The 27106-nt window shown below is 39.6% G+C and overlaps 1 protein-coding gene across 1 annotated transcript in view; it reads left to right on the top strand.

The window, feature by feature from the left end:
• The first annotated feature begins 2699 nt into the window (after window positions 1-2699).
• The window catches only part of LOC149844987 (Methyltransferase family protein), a 60683-nt gene continuing 36276 nt past the window's right edge, over window positions 2700-27106 (top strand). The window contains exon 1 of the mRNA XM_089997410.1: window positions 2700-3014. Coding sequence (XP_089853536.1) covers window positions 2763-3014 — 252 coding nt within the window. The 5' untranslated portion in view covers window positions 2700-2762. The remainder of the gene's footprint in view (window positions 3015-27106) is intronic.

Below are 27106 nucleotides of genomic sequence, written 5' to 3'. Positions count from 1 at the left end.
TTATACTCTAAACATATTTACATCATTATACAATACATATTTGCTCATATTCATGCTAATCTTGCAAAAATAATAATATACATCATCTAAGAATCATAAAACCTTCAAGAAATATCTCAAATATGATTATATCTATGCAAGAATCATAAGAAACTCTAAATAATCATGAAAACATGAATTCTTTATCTAATAACGTGTTGTTTAATCATGCTAAACATTAAATAATCCATCATACATGCTCAGATCAACTTTCTTTATCAAAACCATCAAAACCTTAAAAATGTTTTTACCAAAAATGATAAAAAATATTATTTTACCAAGTATGACCCGTCCAGTTCATGTAGTTCTTATCGGGTTCAGGTATGGTTTCTCTTATTATGGGATCCGATTAGACCCAAATCCATACCTGATACCCAAAAATTTGTGTTATATGTGGTTCTACCTGGATCCTAACCAAGGCCGACCCATTTTCACCCCTATCTACGCGTGGGGATGGTCAGTTGTCCTTTTGGTGTGCCGGTGGACTGGTGTCGACCCATCCCTATATCTACGAAGCAGGTTATATCTTGCCTCCCGGAACACGCAGGTGCGTGTTCTCGGGTCTGAATAAGCGCCACATATGTAAGCATGTCGGGCTCATTTCCCCATGTGTGTCAGCATCACTTAGCATCAGAGTCTTGTGCGTTTGTAGACTCAAGAACCCTTTCCTGCCATTAGTGCCATAAAATGATATTTTAAGTGAAGAACAAAAATGTCCTCCCGCCAGAAAGGATTAAAATCATCAACATTTTTGCCCTAAGGAGTAAACCCCTCTGTTTTAACAGGAGCTCCTCGCAATATGTCACCCTAAACGTTCTAGATCACCCTTTGGCGATGCACCATCTGCTGTAACAGGATCTTCAATTGACGACACACCATTTGTCGTCGTCTGCTGCCGCTAGAGCACCCTTTGTTGTCGTCTGCTGTTGTCGGAGTACCCTTTGTTGTTGTCTGTTGTCGCCAGATCGATAATGTTTTTTCTCACTTTGAATACATACTTTTTTTAAACACTTAACCCATTTTTTGCCTTATTCATGTCTCACTTGGTTTGGCAAATAGATGAGATTCACCTAAGATTAGTGATTAGAGATTCCTTGAGACCAACTAAAGAAAGTTGAGAAGCAAGGCCAAGGAGAAGGTGACTTAAGCCTGAACTTATGCTTATAGAGAAAGTCCTATATACTCTTATATCCAGAACCTGGGATATTTAGTTATGAATTCCCATGATTTGTTTCTAGAAATCCCTAGTTAAGCTGCAATGATTCAAGAAACTCTACTTTATCACCACTCTTTTCTCTTTAGGATGACCTTTCTATCGAGATTTCGGGTCTTCACGATTTTATTTTTGCCCATCTTTCTAAATGACACATTTACATAAGACAAAAAGGAATATTTTGCAAAGTCTTTCAAAGGACATCCAATCTAGCAATAATTTTTTTTCAAATACATGGCATTAATTGGATCATGTAACTCAACTCCATCAAAATTAATTAACCAGTATGAATTGTCATGTCAGACTTGTTTGACAACTTGGTTCTTTCCAATTTGGGTGCCATTTAAATTGTCCGATGGCTACCGTCTTTAGGCTAAATTTATGCCCTGGTATTGTAACCCAAAAATAAGGACCTTAGAAGGGTTTTTTATTTTGACTCTAAATAGAGGACTTTTAGATCTGTATTTTAGATTTCTAACGGCAATAAAAACATTGATTTTCTATATTAGAGTGTGGAGATACCGACTAAGAAACCAAAATCGGTATGTAAAAAATAGACAAAAATTTGGTTGTTTTGTTGATTTTTGTACATTTTCGGAGGCCTTAGAGGCAAAATCCATATTCGTGAAAACGATAATTGTAGATCTGGTTGTCTTTTTTCCAATGAATGTTGGAACATGAGGAGATTTATTAGTAGAGAGATATGGCTCTAACAATAGGGAAGGGTTAGACAAAAAATAAAGTAGACTTAGATTTTGAATTGGAGTGGATCCAATATCCAAAAATAGAATAAAACATATTACCCTCACAATGGTAAAAATCTTGAAGATATTGATTTTGAAGTCTAGACTAGTGGATCATCATTTTGTAGATCCCCAGATTTTGAAAAAAAAAAGATTTATTCAAAAAAATGTTTTTAAAAAAAAAAAATTGAATCTTCTCTTCAAGTTATGCACCTTTCCTCTTTCGTCGAGCAGAGATCAGCTCTACCGAGAGCTTAAAATCTTCAATGTAGAAGAGTACTCATACTTCATTAGTGAGGTCCTAAAAAAAAAAAACTTGATGGTGTGAGCCACCACCAAAACTATAAAAAAAAAATGTACAAAACACAAAAAAAATATATATATAAAAAAAAACTGTTACACTAATAAACTAATGAAATAAATAAAATAAACACAAAAAATCAAATCTCACGTCAGGTAGCTCTTTCCTACGATGGTGACAAGCACGATGAAACACGTGTAGCACTCCATCTAGGCGCCGGCTTTGAAAAGTGAGTTAGGAGATTTAGTCTTACACTAGGCTAAATTGGCTTAGTTAGGCTAGGGTTGCTAAGTATAGATCGAGTCGGGATTTCAACAATGTAAGGTAGCTTTTAGATCTCAGATAATAAATTCCGAAATAGGGAGACTGAACCCAACAGCATATTGCCCAAGTCCGACGCGAACTCGGGCCTGTCAAAAATGAGTTTTGAAGATTCAGGTCACCGAAAAGCCTGAGTTCGAGAGGGATGGACGGAGGAGACACGCTCTACTATTGCCATGACTTCGATTGGGACGACCACAGAGCTGAAGTCGAGAAGGACGTTTCCCTTCAATACCATCTTCTTCCCTTCCAAGAATCTGAACAAGCAAACCTACCACCACCACCATCATCATCATCGGCATCTTCTTCGACACCATCATCGCCATCTTCCATGGATGCTAGTTCAGAAGCATGGAAAAGATTTCACAATCGTCATTCGATGGGAAGATTTTTCAAGGTACCACTTCATCTTCTTTGCTTTATTGTCTTCTCGTTCCTATGTATGTAGCATTTTATTCTATGGTTGCATTTTGTTTTTCTGGTCCCTTTTCTGTTTTTTGGCTATATCTCGGACTGACTGATTGATTCAGGACATGGGTGTCAATCTTTGGGGTCAATGAGAGACACCCACTTGAGTTTAACTTGTCTAATTAATCATTTAAATTTTAAAATAGTAAAAATCTACACATCCCAAATGTTTCCCGATTCATTTCCCTGTAGTATCCTGCTTCTCGTTTCACGTGATCCTGTGAAAACTTGTTTGCCATTTTAGTTTTTTTTTAGAGACCTTGGTTTTTGAACTTTGACGTTGCACTTCTCAGGCTGCAATGCGACCTCCTGAAAGCATAACCCAGGAAGGCCTTGCAGATATGTTAAAGGACGGGTAAGGTTATTTCTTTGACCACCCACCCTGGCCACCAATTGCTAGCTGAACGTCTTATTGAGCAACACTATCCAGATTGCTCACCTAGCTCCGAGTCACCATGCTCGCTTGGGAATACCTAAGGTGATTCCTGGAGAATTAGCCTTAACCTGCACATACCGGGGCATACCAAACGCTTCCAATTGAAGAGATACTTAACTAAGTCTCCAAAAACAACATTGAGCAATGCTCTAAGTCTATGCCGCTGCACACCGTCACATCAACGACTATACCATTGTCCATCGCATGCCATGCTATTACACTCGATGCATTTTTCACTCAATGGAGCTCAAAACCGTGCTTGCCACATTCCAATAAGCTTAGTCTGGGACATTCTCTCCCACCCAAGCCATTGTCGTCCTCAACAATGTTGGTGTAGTTGGTGTAGGTAAGAACAATCTTCTCTTCAAATTGTTAGTTTCTCTTTTCACTTTTTTTTGGTTTTCTCTTCCTTTATTCTTCTCAACTTGTCTTGGTTTCAATCCGACATCGCCACAACCTTCAACATGCTGAGTCCCATTCCTCAATGCACCTCAAGTTACTTCAACAACAATCTTCCGTTTCTTCAACAGCCGAGCATTCTTAACCACAGTGCAGTCCCATGCACAAGCGGGTCATCATCACCCGTACGACAATCTTGCCATCTTCGTTCTCATGACTGGTGTGCCTCCGGCCCTAATTCCAAGACTTTCATGATTCTCGCAGCGAAAAACAACCACCAATGCGTGCTGCAGGGATATATGTTCCCTTTAAACACCAAACTTGCAGTTTTCAAGGGTCCAAACTAATCCTCAAGTGAGGAAATGCATTCTCGCATATCACCGCATAGTAGTCCTCCAAAGCGGTCTTCCTGTTCTTCTTTTGATGACCAAGACTATTGGCAATATATGAAGGAATTTGAGATGACAAAGACTTGCAACTTGCAGCATGGGTATTGTATGACTAATGGGAATGAAGATGTTGGTATAAAGCTTCTTGCCCTGGTGAAAGGCTAGTCAAGTTCAGGTCTTAAAAAAGAAAATCTGGGAAATTTATCTTCATTAAGCTCATTATGAGGAAAGTGATGATGTGAGGATTGAAAGGGATTGATTGAATCAAGACTAAATGCTCTTCATATATCCTAAGACCTGTATTTATGACCAATCATGCACACAACCTTGGAGTTGTGATGACTTGACTATGAGGATTATGACAGATGCATGAACTGAATTATTTTCTTACTCATCCTTACTAAGACAGTGATAATCTTCAGCCCAAAATAATTTTAATAAAAATTAGTATGAGGAGCCAATGATAGTTGGCATACTTTACATAATTTAAGGAGTCTACATGACCTATCAAAGGTACTCAGTTGACCACCTTTCATATTTCAAAGAGAATGAGGTCAATGGATGGAAATATTCATATATAGGTTACTGAAATTGTCAAGACCCTTTTCCATGTATCTACAATTAAGTTCCCATATTGGCTTCAGTTTTAGAACTAGGCATTCAGTTAGACAAAAAGTAACACAGCAACCAGGATCTTTTAATGAAGATCCTACATAAAAGAGGTTCATAGGGAGAGTAGGAATATGTAGATCTTATTTTATTCAAACAAGGGGAGTATTGATTGTTCCTTTTCTAAATATTGGACTCATAAATCATTGGCTATGGTGACATTGGGTTCTTGATAATGAGCACAACAAAAGAGCATGGATATGTTATGTCTTATAATTAGTGGTTTCCCCTGTTCTTTTGAGATGATTTCTAATGCAGGTGTGCCTTTATTTAAAAATTGATGCACATAACAATGAGGAGTCATGGTTCACTTTGTGAATGTTGCCGGTCCATTTCAACTCATGGTTGGGAATTCTTCCTCTTATCATTCTTCTTTTTTTTTTAAACAAATGTGTAAAAGTTCCTGTAATGTACCCTATGTTTACCCCTTAGAAGCTGCTCGAGTACTTTGATTCATTCAACAGCCTATGGGTCAGTCTTGGTTCATGTTATTCTTGCTAATGGTTCTAGATTACAAGTTGCAGTTTTCTTTGCTTTCTTGTTGAAATAATTTATCCTGGCCTTATTCATTCTTAGGTATGTATCTATTAGCACTAGTAAAAATATAATTGCATAAAATGCCTTTCTAAGTGATGCGAGTGCAAAGAAATTAGAAAAATGCAGTTTTCTGATTCAACAATAAGGAATGTAGTAAACATATCTGATGGCAAAGAATAATGGAGAATCATAAAATTGTTATAAGCCCATGCTAGTTCCTTTATTGAGGGCTTTGCTTGAACCCATCGATAAAAACATTTGAACGTCTCATGCTGGTTCCACTGTATCTTTCTTATAGCTCCATATGCAGTCCCATTCCTTCATCTTCCAGTCAGTTAAGTTCACTGTATACCACTCCTACTCCTTTACATGAATCATCAGTTTAGGGAATTGCATTTCTTAAAAGTATAGTATATTTGAAAATTCTATCTTCCAATTATACCCTAGCAACACTTATTGGATCATGGAAATCACATGTTGGAAGTTATGTCCCCTAGAAAATTTGTCTTGAACATGCAATTTCCAGTCATCTCCTTGATGTTAACCATATATATAGATCATTCTGTTGTCTAGCTCCCATGAGATGTAGGTTTTTCCCTATAAATGGATCCAATGGAACATGATGGATCGTTATTTTTGCCCTACATTCAAGCAAAGTGATATGATGATATTTAGCTTTGCTGAAGGAATTTATGAAGGGAGTGAAGGTTGTGTGATTAATTCACATGCCTATTAGGTAGAAGGTGAACACGTTTGAACAATTACAACTATTTTATTTAATCATCTTATTGTAGGGTCATTTTATCTTTCTCCGACTGATTTTCTTTTATACTTGATGTTGCTCAGTGACAGTTGAAAAAGTTTTTAATACATTATTGTGCCAACCAATGCTAGGTGGAGGATATCTAGCAATTAGATTTTCACTTTTAGATTATTTTCTTAAATTATATTTTCTTATTGTGGCGACCAATGCTTCAAGATTTTCATTCTTGGTTTGATTGAGCATAGTGGAGAGCTGCCTATTTTGAAAGATGAAATGTAAATAAATATTTGTCTTAGACATGCATGTGATTAGACAGTATATGCATTAAACAAATTTATAATGCATGTTGATGCTGACCGATTTAACCTTTATCCAAAATCCATTCGATCCAAAATAGGTGGCTTGTGGGGCCCACCCTGGGGGACGTCCTACTTTATTTCTGGACTTGGCCAAATGTGGAGAACCTTATTCTTGGCCTAGGTCTATTTTTGGAGATCCTAAAATGAGAAAAGCTATATTTAGTCTAGGCCTATTTCTGGTGAACCTAAAAGTAGAGGATCCTATTTTTGGAGTCCCTAAAATAGGAATGCTAAGAATAGGGAAGGATCCTGGTTGGACCCACCCTGGGGGGCATCCTCCCCTATTTCTGGATCTCTGTGGAAGGATGTGAAAGTGAGTATATGAAGGTTCTAAGAATGGAGAAAAAAGACCAAGGACCGGTCTATTTCTGGGGGGTTCAGAAATAGACTAGTGAACTAAGGCTTAACTAGAATTAGCTTTAGTCAATTTATGTTTTATCTAGATTTAGGTTTGAATTTAAAGTGTGTTTTGGAATTGTGTAAGGCTTCATGAAGCCCTCTTGGCCTATATATAGGCCTTGTTTCTGTGAAAACTGTTGCAAGGATTGAGAAATGAGAAGAGAAAAAGAAGAAAGATAACTCGGGTACCTGTTAAGAATCGGCCGCCACACTAATCTCTCTATTCTGCTGTTAAGTTTAATAGGGTTACAACTTCTTTTGCATGGACAAAACTGCCCTGCATTAGTAATACAAAATACATAAATATACATGTGATATGGATCCTTCAATGGATCTATATCTGATCCATATTCTAATACCCTCCCTCAAGTTGTGCATGGGATTGAACCATGTGCAACTTGTTCTTCAGATACCAAAAACGATTACTTGTGAGGCCTTTTGTGAACATATCGGCGACTTGGTCTTCTGAAGTCACATAAACTGGTTCAATCTCTTTGTCTGCTATCTTTTGTCTGATGAAATGCTGATCAATCTCAATATGCTTAGTCCGACTGTGATGAACAGGATTGAACGCAATTTGTATAACACTTCTATTATCACACATAAGAGTCGAACTTGAGATATTCTCTCCCATCTCTGTAAGTAGATGTCTAATCCAGGTCACTTCTGCTGTGGTAGCTGCCATAGATCTATACTCTGCCTCTGTACTAGATCGTGCCACAACCTTCTGTTTCCTGCTACTCCATGAGGCTAGATTTCTTCCGATAAAAACACAGTATCCTGAAACAGACCTTCTCTCATCTGGGTCCCCTGCCCAGTCTGCATCTGTGTAAGCCACTATGTCATGTTTCGGTGTCCCCCATGAAGATTGTACATATGTGAGTCCATCACCTACTGTGCCTTTTAGGTAACGAAGAATACGTTTAACAACATCCATGTGACCAGTCTTTGGCTCATGCATGAATTGGGATACCTGGTTTACAGAATATACAATGTCTGGTCTAGTAAAAGTAAGATACTGTAACATGCCCACTAAACTGCGATACTTGCTTGCATCATGGTATAACTCACCATCACAAATACTGAGCTTTTGACTGACAACACTAGGTGTAGGTAGAGGTTTGCAATCTATCATTCCTGCTTTGGTAAGAAGATCAAGAGTATATTTGTGTTGGGTTAATGACATTTTTCCATCCTGTCTGTCCACCTCTACACCAAGGAAATATCTCAGTTCTCCAAGATCTTTCATCCTGAATCGCATACTCAGCAAATCTTTAATTCGTCTAATATGGTCGGGAGCATTACCAGTGATCACGATATCATCAACATATATAAGTAAGAAAACTATATTGGATCCATCTCTGTATATAAATAGCGAATGATCTAGTTGGGAGCGGAGGAAACCGTGGTTCTGAATCTCTAAGGAGAAGCTTTCAAACCACGACCTGGAGGCTTGCTTTAAGCCATACAAAGCTCTGCTCAATTTGCATACATATTCTTTTGGGTCTCCCTCTGCATAGCCTTGAGGTTGCTCCATGTAGACCTCTTCCTTTAAATCCCCGTGAAGGAATGCATTTTTAACATCAAGCTGACTAAGAGTCCACCCATGTTCAATGGCCAGGCCAAGAATAATACGAATGGTTCCCATTTTCACTACTGGGCTAAATGTCTCATCATAATCTTGACCGTATTCTTGAGTGAAACCTTTGGCAACAAGACGTGCCTTGTATCGTTCAATGCTACCATCAGGTTTATATTTAATCTTATATACCCATTTTGAACCAACAACATTTTTATCTGGGGGACGACCAACTATCTCCCATGTTTGACACTCATGAAGTGCCTCAATTTCCTCATTCATTGCTTCAATCCATTTGTTGGATTGAATAGCTTGACGAAATCCAAGTGGTTCCTCGTGTTTTTCAATCTTGGATAGAAAAAGCTGAAAATCCATAGAGAAGTTATCATAACTCATCCATTTCTCAATGGGGTGCCTTATCCTGCCTGATCTTCTTGGTCCCTCTTTGTTACTGGACAATGCCACCTGTCCTTCTGTAGGTACATCAGTTTGTTCTCTGGGCCTCCTGGTATAGACATTTCCTTTATATCTTTGACATTCTGTTCCTGATGCCTCATCTGAAACTATCTCATCGTTTATGCTTCCAGGAGCCAAAATAGTATGTTCTGCAGCATGTGAGATGAGTTCAGCACTTAGCCATGGATCATACCAATTGACAGATGCGTCAATATGTTCATAATCATGATCTGCTTTATTTTTCAGAAAACTATTTTCATCAAAAATAACATTTCTAGAGATTCTGATCTTCTTGTTGGCAGGGTCATAGCACCTGCATCCCTTGTGTTCATCTGCATAACCTACAAATTGGCATATAGAAGCTTTGTCCTGAAATTTAGTTCTCACGGATTTATCAATATGTACATAACACATGCAGCCAAAAACTCGTAACTCATCATAATCTGGATGTACTCCAAAGAGAACATAATAAGGGGACTGATTCTCAAGAATAGGCATAGGGAGACGATTTATCACATGAGTGGCAGTATGAAAAGCTTCTGTCCAAAGACTAATGGGCACGTTAGAGCCATGCATCATGCTCATTGCACTCTCCACAATATGTCTATGTTTACGCTCAACAACTCCATTTTGCTGTGGAGTGTATGGGCAAGAAACTCTACGATGTATCCCATTATCTTGAAGAAAATCTAAAAATTCTTTGGAGGAATACTCACCACCCCCATCACATTGGAGAATTTGAATATTTTGAGAGAATTGGGTATTAACGTAGGCATGAAAATGACGAAAGATAAGGGAAACCTCTGATTTGTGTTTCATAAAGAATATCCAGGTAAAGCGAGAAAAGTTGTCAATAAAAGATACGTAATATTTACTTCCAGAAGAAGAAGGATTGGGGGCTGGGCCCCAAACATCAGAACATATTATCTCAAAAGGCATGGAGGCTCTTTTATTTATTTGATGAAAGAGAAGTACATGACTTTTGCAAACCTGACAACTGGAACACATCTTATTCTTCAACGAAGGTGGAACAGACTCTGGAAGAAATCCATTGGACACTAATTTTTCAATAAAGACTTGACTACAATGACCAAGACGAGAATGCCAAATTTCTGGCTTATTACATTGAGATATACTTAAAACACTTCTAGAGACGTGATCGGAGTTTGAAGGCTTCAGAACATTGGAGGCTGGATCTTCATTAAAGATATACATGTTTCCACGTCGCTCTCCTTTAGCGAACGTCTTCTTCGTTTGAAGATCCTTGATAAAGACAGAAGTAGGAGTAAATTCAACAGATGAATTGCTAGAATCAACAAGCTTGGAAACAGAGACTATATTTTTCTTTATATTTGGTGCATGCACAACATCAGATAAAGGAATGGACAAAGATTCAGACAAAGGAATGAAGACGTTGCCTACGTTTGAGATAGAGTGGTGAGTTCCATCTCCAGTTACAATATTAGATTTTCCAAAATAAGGGATCAAGGTATAGAACTTACCTGCATTGCCAGTGACATGAGCAACTGCCCCAGAGTCGACATACCATATTCCATCATCATTCTGCTTCAGGTTCAAGTTAGCCATAGCTGACAAGAGAAGATCCTTAGCATCATCACTGACACGAAAGGTACCCACAGATCCTGATGTAGCAACATTTCGATTGTTTTGTATTCTATTGCGATTTTGAGGATTCTGAGGATTGAACCAACAATTGGCTTTGATGTGGCCACGTTTGTTGCACTGGTAACACGTGGGAACATTCCTTGTCAGACTGGGAGTGACATTTGGTGTAGGTAGCAACCCACGTCCACCTTGGATTTGTACTCCCCTACCTCTGTTGCCACGCCCTCCTCGTGTACGATCAGCAGTCATCCCGGTGGCAAGAACATCATGCATAGACGATTGCTCTGTTGAAGCATCAGAAATGCTTTTCAAGGACATCTCATACTGGAACAGTTTAGCACGCAAATCTTCAAAACTAGGTAACATAGGCAAGCACAATAAGGAAGTCACAAGGACATGATACTCTGATCCCATGCTGCACTTTTTCTTTATCGGACACTGGATATCCAACAATGGCTAGTTGATCTGTGATGCTTTTGACTTGATTTAAGAACTCAATAATAGTCATTGTCCCTTTTTTTAAAAGTTGGAATTCGCGCTTGAGAAACAACACCTTAGCCTCTGATATTTGAGCATAAGTCTGAGCTAGATTCTCCCACAATTCTTTAGCTGTACAATCATCAGGAATAGAAACAAGTACTTCTTGTGTCAGTGTAGAAGTAATGTACGCGACGAGAGCTTGATCGCGCTTCATCCAAGTAACAAAAGTAGGATCACGAACAATGTTTGGTAAGTTTCCATCTTCTTTTGCTTCTTGTGGAATAAATTTTGGAGGCATTGGAGTAGAGCCATCCAAGTGGCCTGAAAGATCTTGGCTTCGGATGAAGGGAGTGATTTGACGTTTCCAGGTCAAATAATTATTGGTATTCAATTTTTCAGAAACTAGCTGTCCAAGAAAATTGGAGGAAAGCCCCGAGCTGACTGAATTGTCCATTTGCAAACTTATGATAGAGAACTGTTTTGTGGTAGGGCCCGGCACACAAAGGAGATTATGTCACTAGTCACGACAGAGTAATGGAGAATCAAGAAAGAGGAAAACAACTTTAAGTCAGCAAATCTGCGTAGGGTTCAGATCTGACTCAATCAATGAGAAATGCAAACAATGATAGATAACAATGGATAAAAGAAAAGGAATGTAAAGACTCTATTGCTGCGTGCTTGAGCAAATCTGTATAGGGTTCAGATCAGACTCAATCAATGAGTTGCGTGGACCAAGAAGATGTGAAAACAGGGAAAAAAAAAACACGAATGACGTGAACAGGAGGTGTTCACGTGACCAGGGTGTTTAAGTGACCAGAGTTGAGTTGTGTAGACCAAAAAAAAAATAAAAAATAAAAGGGACTTGTGTGACCAGACTTTACCAGGTATGTCACGTGAGATGAGGAATCGAAACTGTTCCAGGGCAGCTTTATTCAGATGAGACAGAAATGATGAGGCAAGAAGAATAAAACCTGACAAGAAGAAAGAGGGTGCAGACTTATTCAGATGAGACAAGAAATAAATGAGTAAAACCTGATGGCTAGAAGACAAGGGTGCAGCTTTATTCAGATGAGACAAACTTGATGGCTAGAAAACCAAGAAAACCAAGTGCAGCTTTATTCAGTCAGCAGCCTTGCGTGAGACAAACTGGAAGACACGAAGTTGGAGAACACAACTTTGATGAGAAGGGGAACACAGCTTTTCTCGGTCCCGATGAAGGCCCTTTTTATTCCCAGAGGGGTCGATGCTCTGATACCATGTGAAAACTGCTGCAAGGATTGAGAAATGAGAAGAGAAAAAGAAGAAAGATAACTCGGGTACCTGTTAAGAATCGGCCGCCACACTAATCTCTCTATTCTGCTGTTAAGTTTAATAGGGTTACAACTTCTTTTGCATGGACAAAACTGCCCTGCATTAGTAATACAAAATACATAAATATACATGTGATATGGATCCTTCAATGGATCCATATCTGATCCATATTCTAATAGTTTCTTGGTTTGAAATATCAAATGAAAAAAATTGAAATCTTTTCTCTAATTCTCTTCCTGAATCTCACCTCTCTCTCTCTCTCTAAGTACGTCTCTTTCTCTCTTGGGCTCTCTCTGCCCCTCTTCTCTCTTGAGGGCTCGTGCCTCTCTCTTACCTTGGTATACTGACCTCTAGTAGGTCTAGTTCACTAAGTGGACTAAGGCTGCTGCCAAGATCCATACATACCGGTGGTCCTCACTTCCCCAAGCTGATCTTGTGGTGCAATCGACCTAGCTGTTGTAGAAGACCCTACCTGATTCATCCTAAACCCAGTAAGCTATGTCACATAGGTGCGGGTGCGGGTGCAAGTACGGGTGAGGCACTTTATAATAACTTGGGTGCGGGGAGGATATATATATATATATATATAAATATAATTTTTTTAACAGTTTTAAGTTAGCACTACGTGTATTTGTGTGCATTTATGTATTTATATATATAATATAGATAAAAATGAACTTGATTAGGGTTAACTGAATCTACTTTTAGATAGAAATGGACCTCAGTGTGGTTGACTTCACCTAACACAAAGGAAGCTGTGTCCAAGTGTCGCACCCGCCTGGGTGCAGGTGCGACACAGGTGCGGTGCCCTGTTAGAAGAGTCTGTGTGACATAGCCAGTAAATCAACCAAGCCATTCCCTTGACCCAAATCTTAGTTAGAACCTACCCAACTGACTTCAGCCCAAACCTGAATTCTGATGAACCCTGAATTTCATCAGACTTCTAAAATTCACCCAGCCCAAACAATGAGGAATCTCAATTTGCAATTTGGACTCAGTATTCTTTAGGTTGTCTAGTTTTAGCCCTCTGAATTTCATGATTTATAGAGCTCTCTGTACGAAGAACTCTATTTTTCAATTCGGGTTTGTCTGTCCCAAAACCCAACCAATCAGTCCTATCTTGAATTCCCTGAACTTCCAAAAATCACATTTCTCGGTTCCCTTGTCGTATAACTTTGAAATTTTAACCGGACCTAGTTCAGGGTGTCCAAAATCATCTATTAAAATTTGAGAATTTTTTGTGGCACTGATTGGGAGTTCTGAATTTTCTCCTTGAACCCGTTAGAAACCCAGACCCAGTCTACCTGAGTTAGCCCATTGGACTTGTCTTGACCTAACCGAGCCTACCCCAAGCTCAAAATTCTGTACCCTAGTCCCAAGCACACATCAAAGTGGTATCAGAGCGAACAATTCTTCATTCCTCTATTTTTTCGAATCAAACTCCGATTATGAATCTCAAAATCTCAAACTAGTTTGCCAAATAAAGGACCACCAGCAAACATTGTGGTGTTGAAAACCACATGGCCAGCTTTCAACAAATGTCGAGTTTGCTGCAGCAACTCCAAATGAACATCCAGGACGCACAACAACTCTGACCCGCTAACCATGGTGGTGGCATTCACGATGAGCATGTCGATTTTCTGATGTGCGAATCTACCTGGATGTTGCAGGGCATTGATCAACCTGGCAAGAGGACTCTTGCATTTGTCACCAATGCGAACAAAGCGCAGTCTTCTGGTGCATGTGCGGTTTCTGTGCGCATGGAACGCTCGCAGTCCACCTGCGGCAGTGGCCTTTGGAGGCCCCAATCCCTGCACGACGGCTCACAGGAGTCAAATATCCTACCGGCATATCAGCCACCAACGGTGTTGCCTTCTCTGGCATCACCATCATCAATGCTAGGGAATTAGACTAAAGCATCAGAGTTGCGCAACAAGGTGACCCCATCCATGGTGTCACTGCCACCGTCACCATCACCGACGCTGCAGCTTGGCACCTTAGGCTGAGAGCACATCCGGCATTCAACCAGCCTGTGGCATATTGCTGCAACAGTGGTGGCAGCAACTCTGCCATGCTCAAGGACATGCCCCTGTGTGCAGTGGGGAACCCGAGGTTCCAGTCTATAGATGACTGTGCACAAGACCCCCAAAGTGAGCCTTCCCTTGCTCGTTATGTGCTGAACCCGAAGCTTGTTCCCATGGTGGACGGAGGCCCTTGCAATAGCCGAAACGTGGGAGGCTGGAGCACCTACTCCCTAGTGTGCAAGAGTGGGACTGTAACGCCCCGAAATTTTAACCCAGATTTTTGAGATTTTTTTTTTATATAGAGCGGAAACAACTAATAATTCCAGGGTTAAGCATTTCAGAACGATACAGAAAGGTAAAAGCAAACAACACCATTTATTTTTATTTCAATAATAATAAAATCCAACATCAGAGTTTTCACATTATGAGTCTCAAAACAAAGATTCCAATCTGAAAGAAAGTAGGACCGCCAGTGAACGAGTAGATCAAGTCTTGGTCAACGCCTCATCCCGCGTCGCTCATATAACTACTCTTTGCCTGAAAATGATAAAAATTATAGGAATTAGACTACCACGTCTAAGTAGGAAAAAACTGTACTCTTAATGCAGGTATATCATGAATCTAGTATGTGATGTGGTTGTCGTGTGTGAATTTTCAGCCTATTAAGAATCGCACAAAGAAGATTATGTAACAGCAGTAACAGACATATATTTAAGCAGGCAAACAGATGATGCAACAATTATAATTAAGCAATTAAAGCATTTTATGCAAAGACAACAATTAAACAAGGCATTAAGCAATTAAAGCATATTCTGCAACAATAATAACAGTCATGCATAACATTCATGTAGCAAACACAATATGAATTTAATTATCTCATATCTACACATTTCAGGATTTCATTTCATCACAAGCTCAGAACATGCTGAAAAAATATATAAACATGTCTCCCTAGAACTCCACTCACTGTGATACCTAAAATATTCTAATTGATGTTTATCTTTTTTGATCCCGCGGGTACACACGGGTCGAGGCAACCATCACAGAAGAGAACGTTCGGGGGTATATTATTCAAAGTTGTTTTATTAACCCGAACATTCTAACTGTGACTGAAATACCAAGGGAGCGGCCAGTGATCGAGAGAAACTCCCAAAGGCCAAAACCAAAACATGATGCATCCCTAACTTCTGCAGAAGAACAAAGAGCTACCACCTAGGACATATTGGTAGTCCGGGTCCCCCAACTCCGAGGACTGGGACCAACGAGTCGCTTTACGCTCGAACAATAAACACATATCCCCGAAGTTTTGTACCACCTACCCTCTCCAAGGTAAGCCCGAAACTGAGTGGGTTTATCTTTTTATTTAATTATTTTCTCGAAGTATGAGGGTGTTCTCCCATCTACCTCCTACTACCATAGCAGTAAGTTCCCACCCTTAGTTATTTTGCCAAGGTACACATACATTCATTTTTTTTTTCATATTCATTACACCACCCACTCAGAGTGCTCTGGTACCTTTAAACCGGTCAGACACTCAACCTTTAATATTAAGTTTTCAATAATTTTATTTCCATAGCACACAAGCTAACAATTCAATTACTCGTATCGGGTATTCAACCCATATTGCACATTAAGCAGAGTTCCCAACAACTCCAGACATATACTTATACCAACCCTGAACTGAACATGTATTCACAGATATTTATTTACATGCTGGTCACTAACCAAGGTTAAACATAATAAGTATGAACTATGACATAATCACAACCCCTGTATGTGCCTGACATAATGTAACTCGCAACTAGAAACAATCACATACATGTTGCAGAAAAATAAATTTTCAGCACACAGCCTAAGCTTAGATAATACCTGAGTAGTATACACATGTAATGTGCCTGCCAGCACACAGATAAAACCCTGCTTGATTTCACTATTGGTTCAATGTTTTTTTTCCTTTCATAAACTGGACCCATCAGTCCACTGGCTACCATTAGGTCCTAATCAGTTGACATATTCCAAAGTATAAGTCTAACCCTTGATAATTCAATCTGCCCGACCAAGGAAAATACACAATGAAGTATGGTGATTTGATCTAATATATAATTGCTAATTAAGCAGGTAACATTCCATTGTGGATGGCCTCTGGTCAATAAGCAACCACACTACAAACATGACATACATTGGTGATTACGGATCAAGCATCGACTCTTTTGCATGACATTACCAGAAGTATCAATTCTGTTACAGGGAATTTTCCAGAAACATAAAACACCAACCCTCTTGATCCCCATTCATCTAACATAGACAACTCAGACAGGCTGCATATTACATGTCATATACTAATGTAAAAATTTAAAACTTCCTACCTGTTAATTCAGTTACACATAACCAAAAAAATTTGCAACGATTTAACAGAATAAAAATGGACATTCAAACTTATCATACTAAGGGCGTGGCTAACCTATTTAAGTATATTTTCTTTTCTTTTTTCCCTTTTTTTTTCCAAAGAAATGAATATAGACTTTCACTTATCGGATCCAGCCACCCAGAGTTGGGCTGGTTCCACGTATGACAGCATGAATCTAGTTAGATGAAACTGCAACCTGATGTACCATTCTCATAGTTAAGATACAGAAAGGAAAAGAATCGAGCCAGAAATGGAGATTTTAGAGACAAGTATTCCGTTGGGCATAGATGACAACAACTCGTGGAAATAAAACAGGGACTTCACGGTTTTCACGAACGCAGGCATCTGCCCCTATCCGAAATTCGTAAAACCCCCAAATCAGGGATTTGGGTTTTTTAGTAGTATAAGCCTTTTAACAAAGGTCCGAAAATCCCCTTATCAGACATCCGAAAATCATCCCCTTATCAGAAATCAGGAACCCCCCCTTTCGAAATAGCATACCGAACCTTCTAATGGAAAATCATAACCCTTTTTTTTTTTTTTGTGAACTCCCACACACAAACGAGCATCATAACATATCCGAAAGAATAGGTACAGTGCTCCTACCATTTTCCGGCGAAGAGGTTCCGACAACCACGAGGGAAGGTCGGCGTTGACAGCACCACCAGTAGAGGAGAGGTCGGCTTCTCCTGGCAAGGGCTTCAGGCTGCAGGCCGGAGCTCGGAGGGCGATCTGAAGGATAGAGAGGTAGAGGAGGGTGAGAGAGGAAAAAGGAATAGCGAGAGAGGGATGGAAGAGGAGTTCGGGGGTCCCCCTTTGTAGGAGGGTGGCCTTCCGAAAAGGAAGGAAGCTTCCCCCCCCCCGGCGGCTGCGGTTTCCCTCCCCCATCTCCCCCACTCTCAATGTGTTAGGGTTCAAAAGAACCCTAACCTGCGATTTATCGGGGGAGGGTTTTCCCCTTTCTTATTTTTATCGGGCAACCCATATCAGGTTGCCCTTTTTAACCCCCATCTCATTTCCTTTTGCAGGGTGTGGGCCGGGGCCGGGTCCGGTTCTGAACCGCGACGCTGGATCCGGTAGCAATTTGGATCCGGGTCACGTGAATAACAGTGGATCCATGGGTTGGATCCACTTGGGTCCAACGATGGATTCAACAAGTTTATTTACTATTATACTTTAATACCCATATATATTTTTCTTTTGGATCCGGGTAACGGATCCTAGGCTCAAATCACGCTAATTAAAAAATATATATATACACAAAGTTTCTAGGTAACTACATAAAATTTGCGGTTATTACATCCTTTCCTCCTAAAAAGAATTTCGTCCTCGAAATTTACCTGTAGGTGCTTACTCGAAAAGATTGGGGTACTTCTCCCGCATATTAGCCTTCGGTTCCCACGTGCTTTCATCAATACCATGGTGTTGCCATCTCACCTTGACGAGAGGAATGGTCTTTGATCTCAAGACTCGCTCGCTTCATTCCAATATCTCTACTGTTTTTTCTTCCATTGTTAGGTCTTCCCTTATATCTACGTCCTCATACGGGATGACATGTGACAGATCTTGAAGATATTTTCTTAACATAGATACATGGAATACGTTATGTATCTGAGCATACTGGGGAGGTAGAGCTATACGATAGGCCATTTCTCCAATCCGTTCCAAAATCTCAAAAGGTCCGACATATCTGGGACTCAATTTTCCTTTCTTACCAAAACGAAACACACTTTTGGTGGGTGATACCTTCACAAAGACCCGATCCCCCACATCAAAAGTGAGCTCCCTGCGCCTCTGATCTGCATAACTCTTTTGTCGACTCTGGGCTATGAGCAGTCTATCTCTTATCATCTTGATCTGTTGGGTATAATGTTGTAACACGATTGGTGATTCTACCGACCGTTCACCAATTTCATCCCAATACACAAGTGATCTACAGGTTCTTCCGTACAGAGCTTCGAAAGGAGTCATGCCGATACTCGCATGGTAACTATTATTGTAATCTTATTCGGCTAAAACAACATGCTTGTCCCACTCACCTTTCCAATCCAGCATACATGCTCGCAACATATATTTTAGTGTCTGGATAGTCCTCTCTGATTGTTCGTCAGTCTGGGGATGAAAAGCGGTACTCAGCTTCAGTTTCGTACCCAAGGCCTGTTGCAACTGACCCCAAAACCGAGAAGTAAATCGAGGATCTCGATCTGATATAATAGAGACTGGTACTCCATGCAGTCTAACAATCTCTCTGATGTATAAGTCTGCTAAGCTCTCGAGGGATTAATTTATTCGTATGGGTAGAAAGTGAGCCGATTTGGTCAGTCAATCCACTATTACCCATATAGCGTCATGTTGTTTCCGTGTTTTGGGCAAACCCACCACGAAGTCCATGGTGATTTCTTCCCATTTCCACTGTGGAATCTCCATTTGTTGCATCATTCCGCTAGGCTTCTGATGTTTTACCTTGACTTGCTGACAAGTGAAACACTTCGAGACATAACTTGCGACCTCACGCTTCATTCCATTCCACCAATACCCTCGTTGTAAATCTTTAATCATTTTTGTGCTCCCCGGGTGTATGGTGTATTTGGACTTATGTGCTTCATCCAATAGTTCTTCTTTCAACTTGGGATCACTAGGGACCCAAAGTCGCTTTTGCATCCAGATGCTGCCATCCTCTTTGAGTGAGAACTGTGAATTTTCTTGTTGGGCTAGTGACTTCAGTTTCTCATACTGAGGATCCTCCTTCTGACCTTCAATAATCTTTGTAAGGATCTCCGGTTGGGCAGATAAATTAGATAACTTGATACTTCCCACGACATCTGCGAACGGTTTTCAATCAATGAATTCCTCCACCAAATTCCACCATTTTGTCAATAGACTGGACAAACTGCAACCAACTTTGCGACTGAGAGAGTCAGCTACCACATTTGCCTTTCCCGGGTGATAGGAAATGGTAAAGTCGTAATCCTTTATAAACTCCAACCATCGTCGTTGTCGTATATTCAACTCTTTCTGAGAGAACAGGTACTTGAGACTTTTGTGATCAGTAAATACCTCAAATTGTTCCCCATACAGGTAATGTCGTCATATTTTTAAAGCAAACACTACGGCTGCCAATTCGAGATCATGAGTTGGATAGTTTCGTTCATGAATCTTTAATTGGCGAGAGACATACACTATTACCTTACCATTCTGCATTAAAACACATCCCAACCCCGTACCTGATGCGTCTGAGTAGACCACGAACCCACCATGACTTGAAGGTAAAGCCAACACTGGTGCGGTGGTAAGCTTCTTCTTTAAGATTTGGAAACTCTCCTTGCACTTATCCGTCTATTCGAACTTAATTTCTTTCCTCAGCAGCTTGGTCATGAGCATGGCAATCCGTGAAAAGTCCTGAATGAATCTTTTATAATAGCCTGCTAATCCTAGAAAACTCCTGATATCACCGATATTCTTCGGTTGACCCCAATTTAATACAACTTCAACCTTAGCCGGGTCCACAGCGACTCCGTCTCGCGATATGACATGGCCCAAGAACATGACCTTCTCGAGCCAGAATTCGCACTTGGAGAATTTGGCGAACAACTGGTGTTCCTTGAGAGTCCCCAATACAATCCTCAAATAGTCTCGATGTTGCTCTATGCTTTCTGAGTATATAAGTATATCATCAATAAAGACAATCACAAAGGTATCCAAGTACGCTCTGAATACCCGATTCATCAAATCCATGAATGCGGCAGGAGCATTTGTCAGTCCGAATGGCATAACTACGAACTCGTAGTGATCGTACCTTGTTCTGAAGGCTGTCTTGGGAATATCATCGTCCTTGATCCGAAGTTGGTGATACCCGGATCTAAGATCGATTTTTGAAAACACCTTAGCCTTTTGCAATTGATCGAACAAGTCTTCAATGCAAGGTAGGGGATACTTATTTTTGACGATCGCTTGATTCAACATCCGATAGTCTATACACAACCTCATAGAACCATCTTTCTTCTTCACAAAAAGAACTGGTGCTTCCCATGGTGACACGCTCGGTCTAATGAAGCCTTGCTCCATTAACTCCTGAAGTTGTTTCTTCAGCTCCTCCAACTCTACTGGGGCCATACGATAAGGCGCTTTCGAGATCGGTGCCGTCCCAGGCACCAACTCGATATGAAAATCCACCTCACGCTGTGGAGGTAGTCCAGGCAACTCATCCGGAAACACCTCTGGGAATTCACGAACCACTTCAAATTCTCCTAATGGTGTGACCTTCGACTCGCAGGAGAATACATTTACTAGGAATGCTCGGCACCCTTGCCGCATATACTTCTGAACCTTTAATACCGATACAATTCGGCCCTTCACCGTAGGTCTGGAGAGTCGAAACTCAACCTTTGACAATCCTGGTCGGGACAAAACCACTTTCCCTTGGCGACAAAGAACATTGACATAATGTTCATATAACCAATCCATCCCCAATATGACATCATATTCAGTCATATCGAGCAAGATTAGGTCAGCAGGTAAGTTCTGCCCTTCAAGTACAATTATTACATCAGGGATGTAGTTTACACATATCGAATTATATCCTATCGGATTATACACGTCTAATGCATGTTTCAGGGATTCAGTATGTGCTTTCAGTAGTTTTGCAAACTCTATAGATATGAACGAATGTTTAGCACCACAGTCAAATAGAACGAGTGCAACATAGCCATTGACAAATACCGTACCTTGTACCAGATTTCCTTTCTCCAACTCCTCCACAGTGGTGGCATATACGCGTCCAGGCACCCTCTTCTGTGCATTTTGCTGCGGTGCTTGCTGCTGCTGAGATGGTTGTTGCTGCTGCCCTCCTCCGGCATTCTGTTTCTGCATATCCGCCATCTTCTTGTGGCACTGACGGGCATAATGACCCATCTTTCCACAATAGAGACATGCACCGGTGTCTCTGGGGCAAGGTTGTCCGTAGTGGAACCGGTTGCACTTTTGGCACACCCGATTTTGTCCCTGTTGCTGCGGAGGACGATTACCACCATTGTACCTCTGCTTCTTGTGAGGTGGCTGGTACTTCTTGCCACCGTGGTGCTGCTGCGCACCGGCTCCCTGCTTCCCCGGTGTGTCATTTTGACCCTTCCTTGATCGCTCCTATTCTTCGTTCAGCATAGTAGCCACTTCAATGGCTTGTGCGAGGGTGGACGACAGATTAATCATCACTCGTGGTCGTAATCCGTCCTTGAGTCCGCGGACATACCTAGTTGCTCTGACTTTATCATTCGCGAACAAATTTGGGCAATAACGCTCCAAGGTCCGAAATTTGGTAGTGTATTCTACCAAATTCATATTTCCTTGAGTAAGCTTCAAGAACTCTTGATGCTTCTGGTCACGAGCGTACTGGGGGAAATATGTCTCTAAAAATGTCCGCTTGAAATCTTCCCATGGAATAGTATCTATCCTGGCAAAGTGGATGGTTCGGGTTGTGTCCCACCACTTTTGAGCATCTTCCGTCAAGCGATAGGTACCAAAGTCCGTTTGTTTATCCTCGGGAACAGACAAAACCCGAAATGCTCGCTCTGTTTCTGCGATTCAGTTCTCGGCTACCTCTGGGTCAGCCTTTTCTGAAAAAGTTGAAACTAGCCCGACAACAGAAGGCTTGAGTTCAGATGTCAAGGAAAACACCATTGACATCTTGCGTATAAACTTAGAAGAGCTGTCTTCTGCAAGTGTGGACCAAATTTCGTTTGGAGAACTAAGCCCCATTGCCTTAGTACTCCCTAATGAAGTTTTAGATGAATTCCAGCAAATTGAAGAGGGAAATAACAGGAGTCCTTCCTCTAACACGTGCTCAGCTACATCACCAGGTGTTGAGTTTCCAATGATAGGTGGCATCAAAGTGATCGTAGTGAAGGGCAAATCTATTGCCAAGCGACTGCAGCAAATCTCGGTTCATTGCTGCATAAACATATTCAGTTGAAGGAGCAGCAATACGATAGTCATGGGGGCGACCACATGCTGTCCGTCAGCTGTGCGCTGCAACAAGTGCATCACTGCCTGCAGCGTGCAACCACAGTTGCTTAGCAGATCAGCAAGCAACTGCAGATGCTCACAGCCGTGTCACACTATCAAGGTAGCATACACCTACAATAAACTGTCACAACAACTCTTTATTGGACCTGTAGCCAGTGCACACGATCTTCATCTGCATGTTGAGAAACTCGGTTTTGATGTCACATAATATGATACACTGTCTCATTTGATTTTATATAATATGATAATATGTTCTCTTGAAATAATGTTATATTATGACTGAATATGTTTTGCCTTAAATCTAACGAGTATTTGATGCAAGGATATCTCACCCAATAAGGATGGAGACTTCAAGTTCAAATACAACTATGGTGCAATCATACTCCTTGAAGAAAAAAGCTTGATGAGCCATGCTTTCCTAAAGCTCAAATGAAGAAATCGGCTACCTCAAGATGAAGATTTTTTTTCTTCTTTAGAGTCATATGTAACAGAACCTTCAGGAACTTGCATTTTGCATATTACATACTCATTCATACATACTATATCATAAAAGTATATGATAGTTTCAAAAAGCTTCTTTTTTGAAAACCAATAAGTGTACCTTCTTACAACCTTTTATGAAAAAGACATTTTGTCATATAATAATTGTATCTTCTTACAACCTTTTATGAAAAAGACATTTTATCATTGTACCTTACACTATATACAAGACAACATAAAAAAAGGAATGTAGGAAAAAGACAAAAACATAAAATCGGCTACATATGAAAAACAAATAAAATATGTTTTTGAAAAGACTTTAGTTATCTTCTCTAATGAAATGTTTCTTAAATACAAGAAGAAGACAAAAACATAAATCGGCTACACATAAGAAAAACAAATAAAATATGGTTTTAAAAGGACTCTAGTTACTTTTTTATAACCATAGAATGTCGACTTACTTGAAGTCATCATTCTCTCTACAAAGCATTAAATGCCTTCTGTAACAAATCCTTTCTAAATATCCTTCCCAAAGAATGTCGACCTTCCTTTTGGTCCTCATTCTCTCTGGAGACTTTGAAATACACTACATAAAGAATACACTTGACATGACTATGCACAAATAAATATCTCAAAGCACTCATAGTACTTACACTCATTTAAAGTAAAGAAGTACTGATGTACCTCAAATCATTAATTAGAATAAAGACAAAACTACAACCGAACGTTAAAATGTACTATTGTAAGAAATAGACTTTTTACATAAAATATGTATTACCTGAAAATATTACAACGACTAGTGTACCCTCTATTTCACCTTTATGGAAAAAGGCATTCTCGAACTTCTCTAAAAGATGTTTTTGAAATGACCTAACATTTCACATTTCAAAAAGTTACAATTCCAAAATGTAACGACTACTTTTTATAAGCTATATAAACACACACACATAAACTATTCAAAAAAGAGGAACGAAATAGACGTGTGAGCTTACAAAGAGAAAAATTTTCTATTCGTGATTTGAAAAGAGAACCTTGAAAAAGAAAGAGAAAAAGAAAAAGAAAAAGAAAGAAAAGAGAAAAAGTCAAGTCCAGCTCTTTGACAAAGAGTATCCTCTGAGTGACAAACAGAACATTCTTAGAATCCTTCATTCGTGCATTCATATCATTCTGAAGGTTCTATAAGAAGTATTGTAACTCTGTTTATCCACTGTATTCCTTCTTTGTTTAAAGAAGTAGACCTCTGTGAAAGAGGGTGTTGCCCTTCTCTGTTGAGAGAAGAAGACCTCTTGGGAAGAGGGTGTGCCCCTTCTCTATTGAGAGAAGAAGACCTCTTGGGAAGAGGGTGTTGTACTATTTATCCGGTGACTCGGATGTTATAGTGGAAATCTCAAGTGGTTCGCTTGGGGACTGGATGTAGGTCTGGATATTGACCGAACCAGTATAACTTCTGTGTTTTATGTGTTGTGCCTTATTGCTCAATTATTTTATTTTATCGATCATAATCATATCTCTAGTGGAATTTCATTTGGTATCAGAGCAGGTTTGTTGGTTTCGACGTAACAAGTCTTCCAGCACAAATGACATCTACCTCTTATGCTCGTGATATTGAAGGTCAACACGCATCTCGTCCTCCTTTCTTCAATGGCTCCAACTATAGATATTGGAAGTGCAGAATGACTATCTTTCTCAAATCCATAGACTTTGCTGTATGGAAAATTGTTGAGCATCCATACACATCTCCATCTGCAGACTATAACTTATGGTCTGATGAAGAAAAGAAAATGGCAAACCTAAATGCAAAGGCTATGAATGCCTTATATTGTGCCATTGATCAGAATGAATTCAACAGAATATCTATATGTGAATCTGCATATGACATTTGGCATTCTTTGGAGGTTATTCATGAAGGAACCAACAAAGTTAAAGAAGTCAAAATATCATCTCTTGTTAGAAAATATGAGTTGTTCAAAATGAACAAAGATGAACCCATCACAGAGATGTTTACCAGATTCACCAACATCACCAATGATCTGAAATCTCTGGGTGTAACATATTCCCAGACTGAAAAGGTGAAGAAAATCTTGAGATCTCTCACAACTGATTGGGAGAAAAAGACTACTGCTATTGAAGAAGCTCAAGATTTATCTAAACTTACATTGGACGACTTAATAGGCAATCTTATGGCCTATGAAGTCCACATGAAAGAAAGAAGGGAAGAAGAACAACCAGTAAAGAAAACTCTAGCTTTCCCAGCCCTATCTGAGAATGAAGACTCAGATAAAGAATCAGAAATTGCGCTACTTACCAGAAAATTCCAGCGCTTCATGAGAAGGAACCGGCTTCCAAACAGGCACAAGGAAAGAAAAGATCTTAAAGAAGATCCCATGTGCTTTCAGTGTAATAAGCCAGGCCACTTAAAACGTGACTGTCCCCTTCTAAAAAGAAAGTCCAAAACTGAGGAACCAAAGAAGAGGTTCTTCAAGAAAAAGGCTCTGCATGCTCAATGGGATGATTCAGAACCATCCACTAGTGAAGAATCAAGTGATGATGAAGCCGAAACTGCAAATATGTGCTTCATGGCAAACGAAAGTGCGGTAAGTGAAATCTCTGATTTTTCCTTTGAAGAACTTCTCGATGCTTTTCAAGAATTATTTGAAGAATCTAGAAAATTAAGTTTCAAAAATAAAGTTTTAAAATCTGAAAATTTAAAGCTTTCTCAAGAGAATGAAAAACTCAGCAGTGAAAATTCCGAGTTGAAAAAGAAAAATCTTATGCTTATATTTGAAATTTCTTCTACTAGCTCCAAAACTAAAAATATGCAAGTAGAAATTTCAGAGCTAAAAAGTAAAACTGAAAACCTCATGAAAACGGTTTTCAAGTTTACTAAAGGTAAAAAGAACTTGGATAAACTCTTATCCTCTCAGAAGGTCTCTTTTTACAAGAATGGTATTGGCTATTCTTATTTCAAAAAACCTTCTTGTATAAATCAAAAGACCACGTTTGTGAAAAGTTCATCTGAACCAAATAAGGAATATTATAATGATAATCTTTTTAACTCCTTTAAAGAGATAGACAAACCCAAATCCAAATGGATATGGGTTCCAAAGTCTAACAAAAAAGGACCCGATTGGGTACCAAAAATGAGATTTACTTAATGTTTTGCAGGCTCCAAAGAAGAAGAACAGATGGATACTAGATAGTGGATGTTCAAAGCACATGACAGGACATCCAGACCTTTTTGATGTTCTTCATCATAAAGAAGGAGTAACCGTCACCTTTGGAGATAACAACAAAGGTTTGATAATTGGTATTGGAAATATTGGTAACATAGACAAACCTCTTATCAAAGACGTTCTCCTTGTTAAAGGCTTAAAACATAACCTACTAAGTATCAGTCAAATGTGTGACACAGGTTATAATGTTAGCTTTAATCATGATGCATGCCTCATAGCTGACACCAATGAAAACATCATCTTAAAAGGTATAAGAAAGAATAATATATATGAACTATACCTAGAAAACATCACAGAACATTGCCTCATAGCTAATAATGACACTCAACATCTATGGCACATGAGAATGGGCCATGTCAATTCTAAATACATGTCTAAACTAGCTAAAGATAAGTTAGTACGTGGGTTACCCAACATATCTTTTAAAAAGGATTATTTTTGTGATGCATGTCAATT

Source organism: Nuphar pumila, chromosome 2, assembly GCF_984573655.1.
Source record: "Nuphar pumila chromosome 2, dmNupPumi1.hap1.1, whole genome shotgun sequence".
NCBI classification, from domain to species: Eukaryota; Viridiplantae; Streptophyta; class Magnoliopsida; order Nymphaeales; family Nymphaeaceae; genus Nuphar; species Nuphar pumila.
This window is presented reverse-complemented; position numbering and strand designations above follow the sequence as displayed.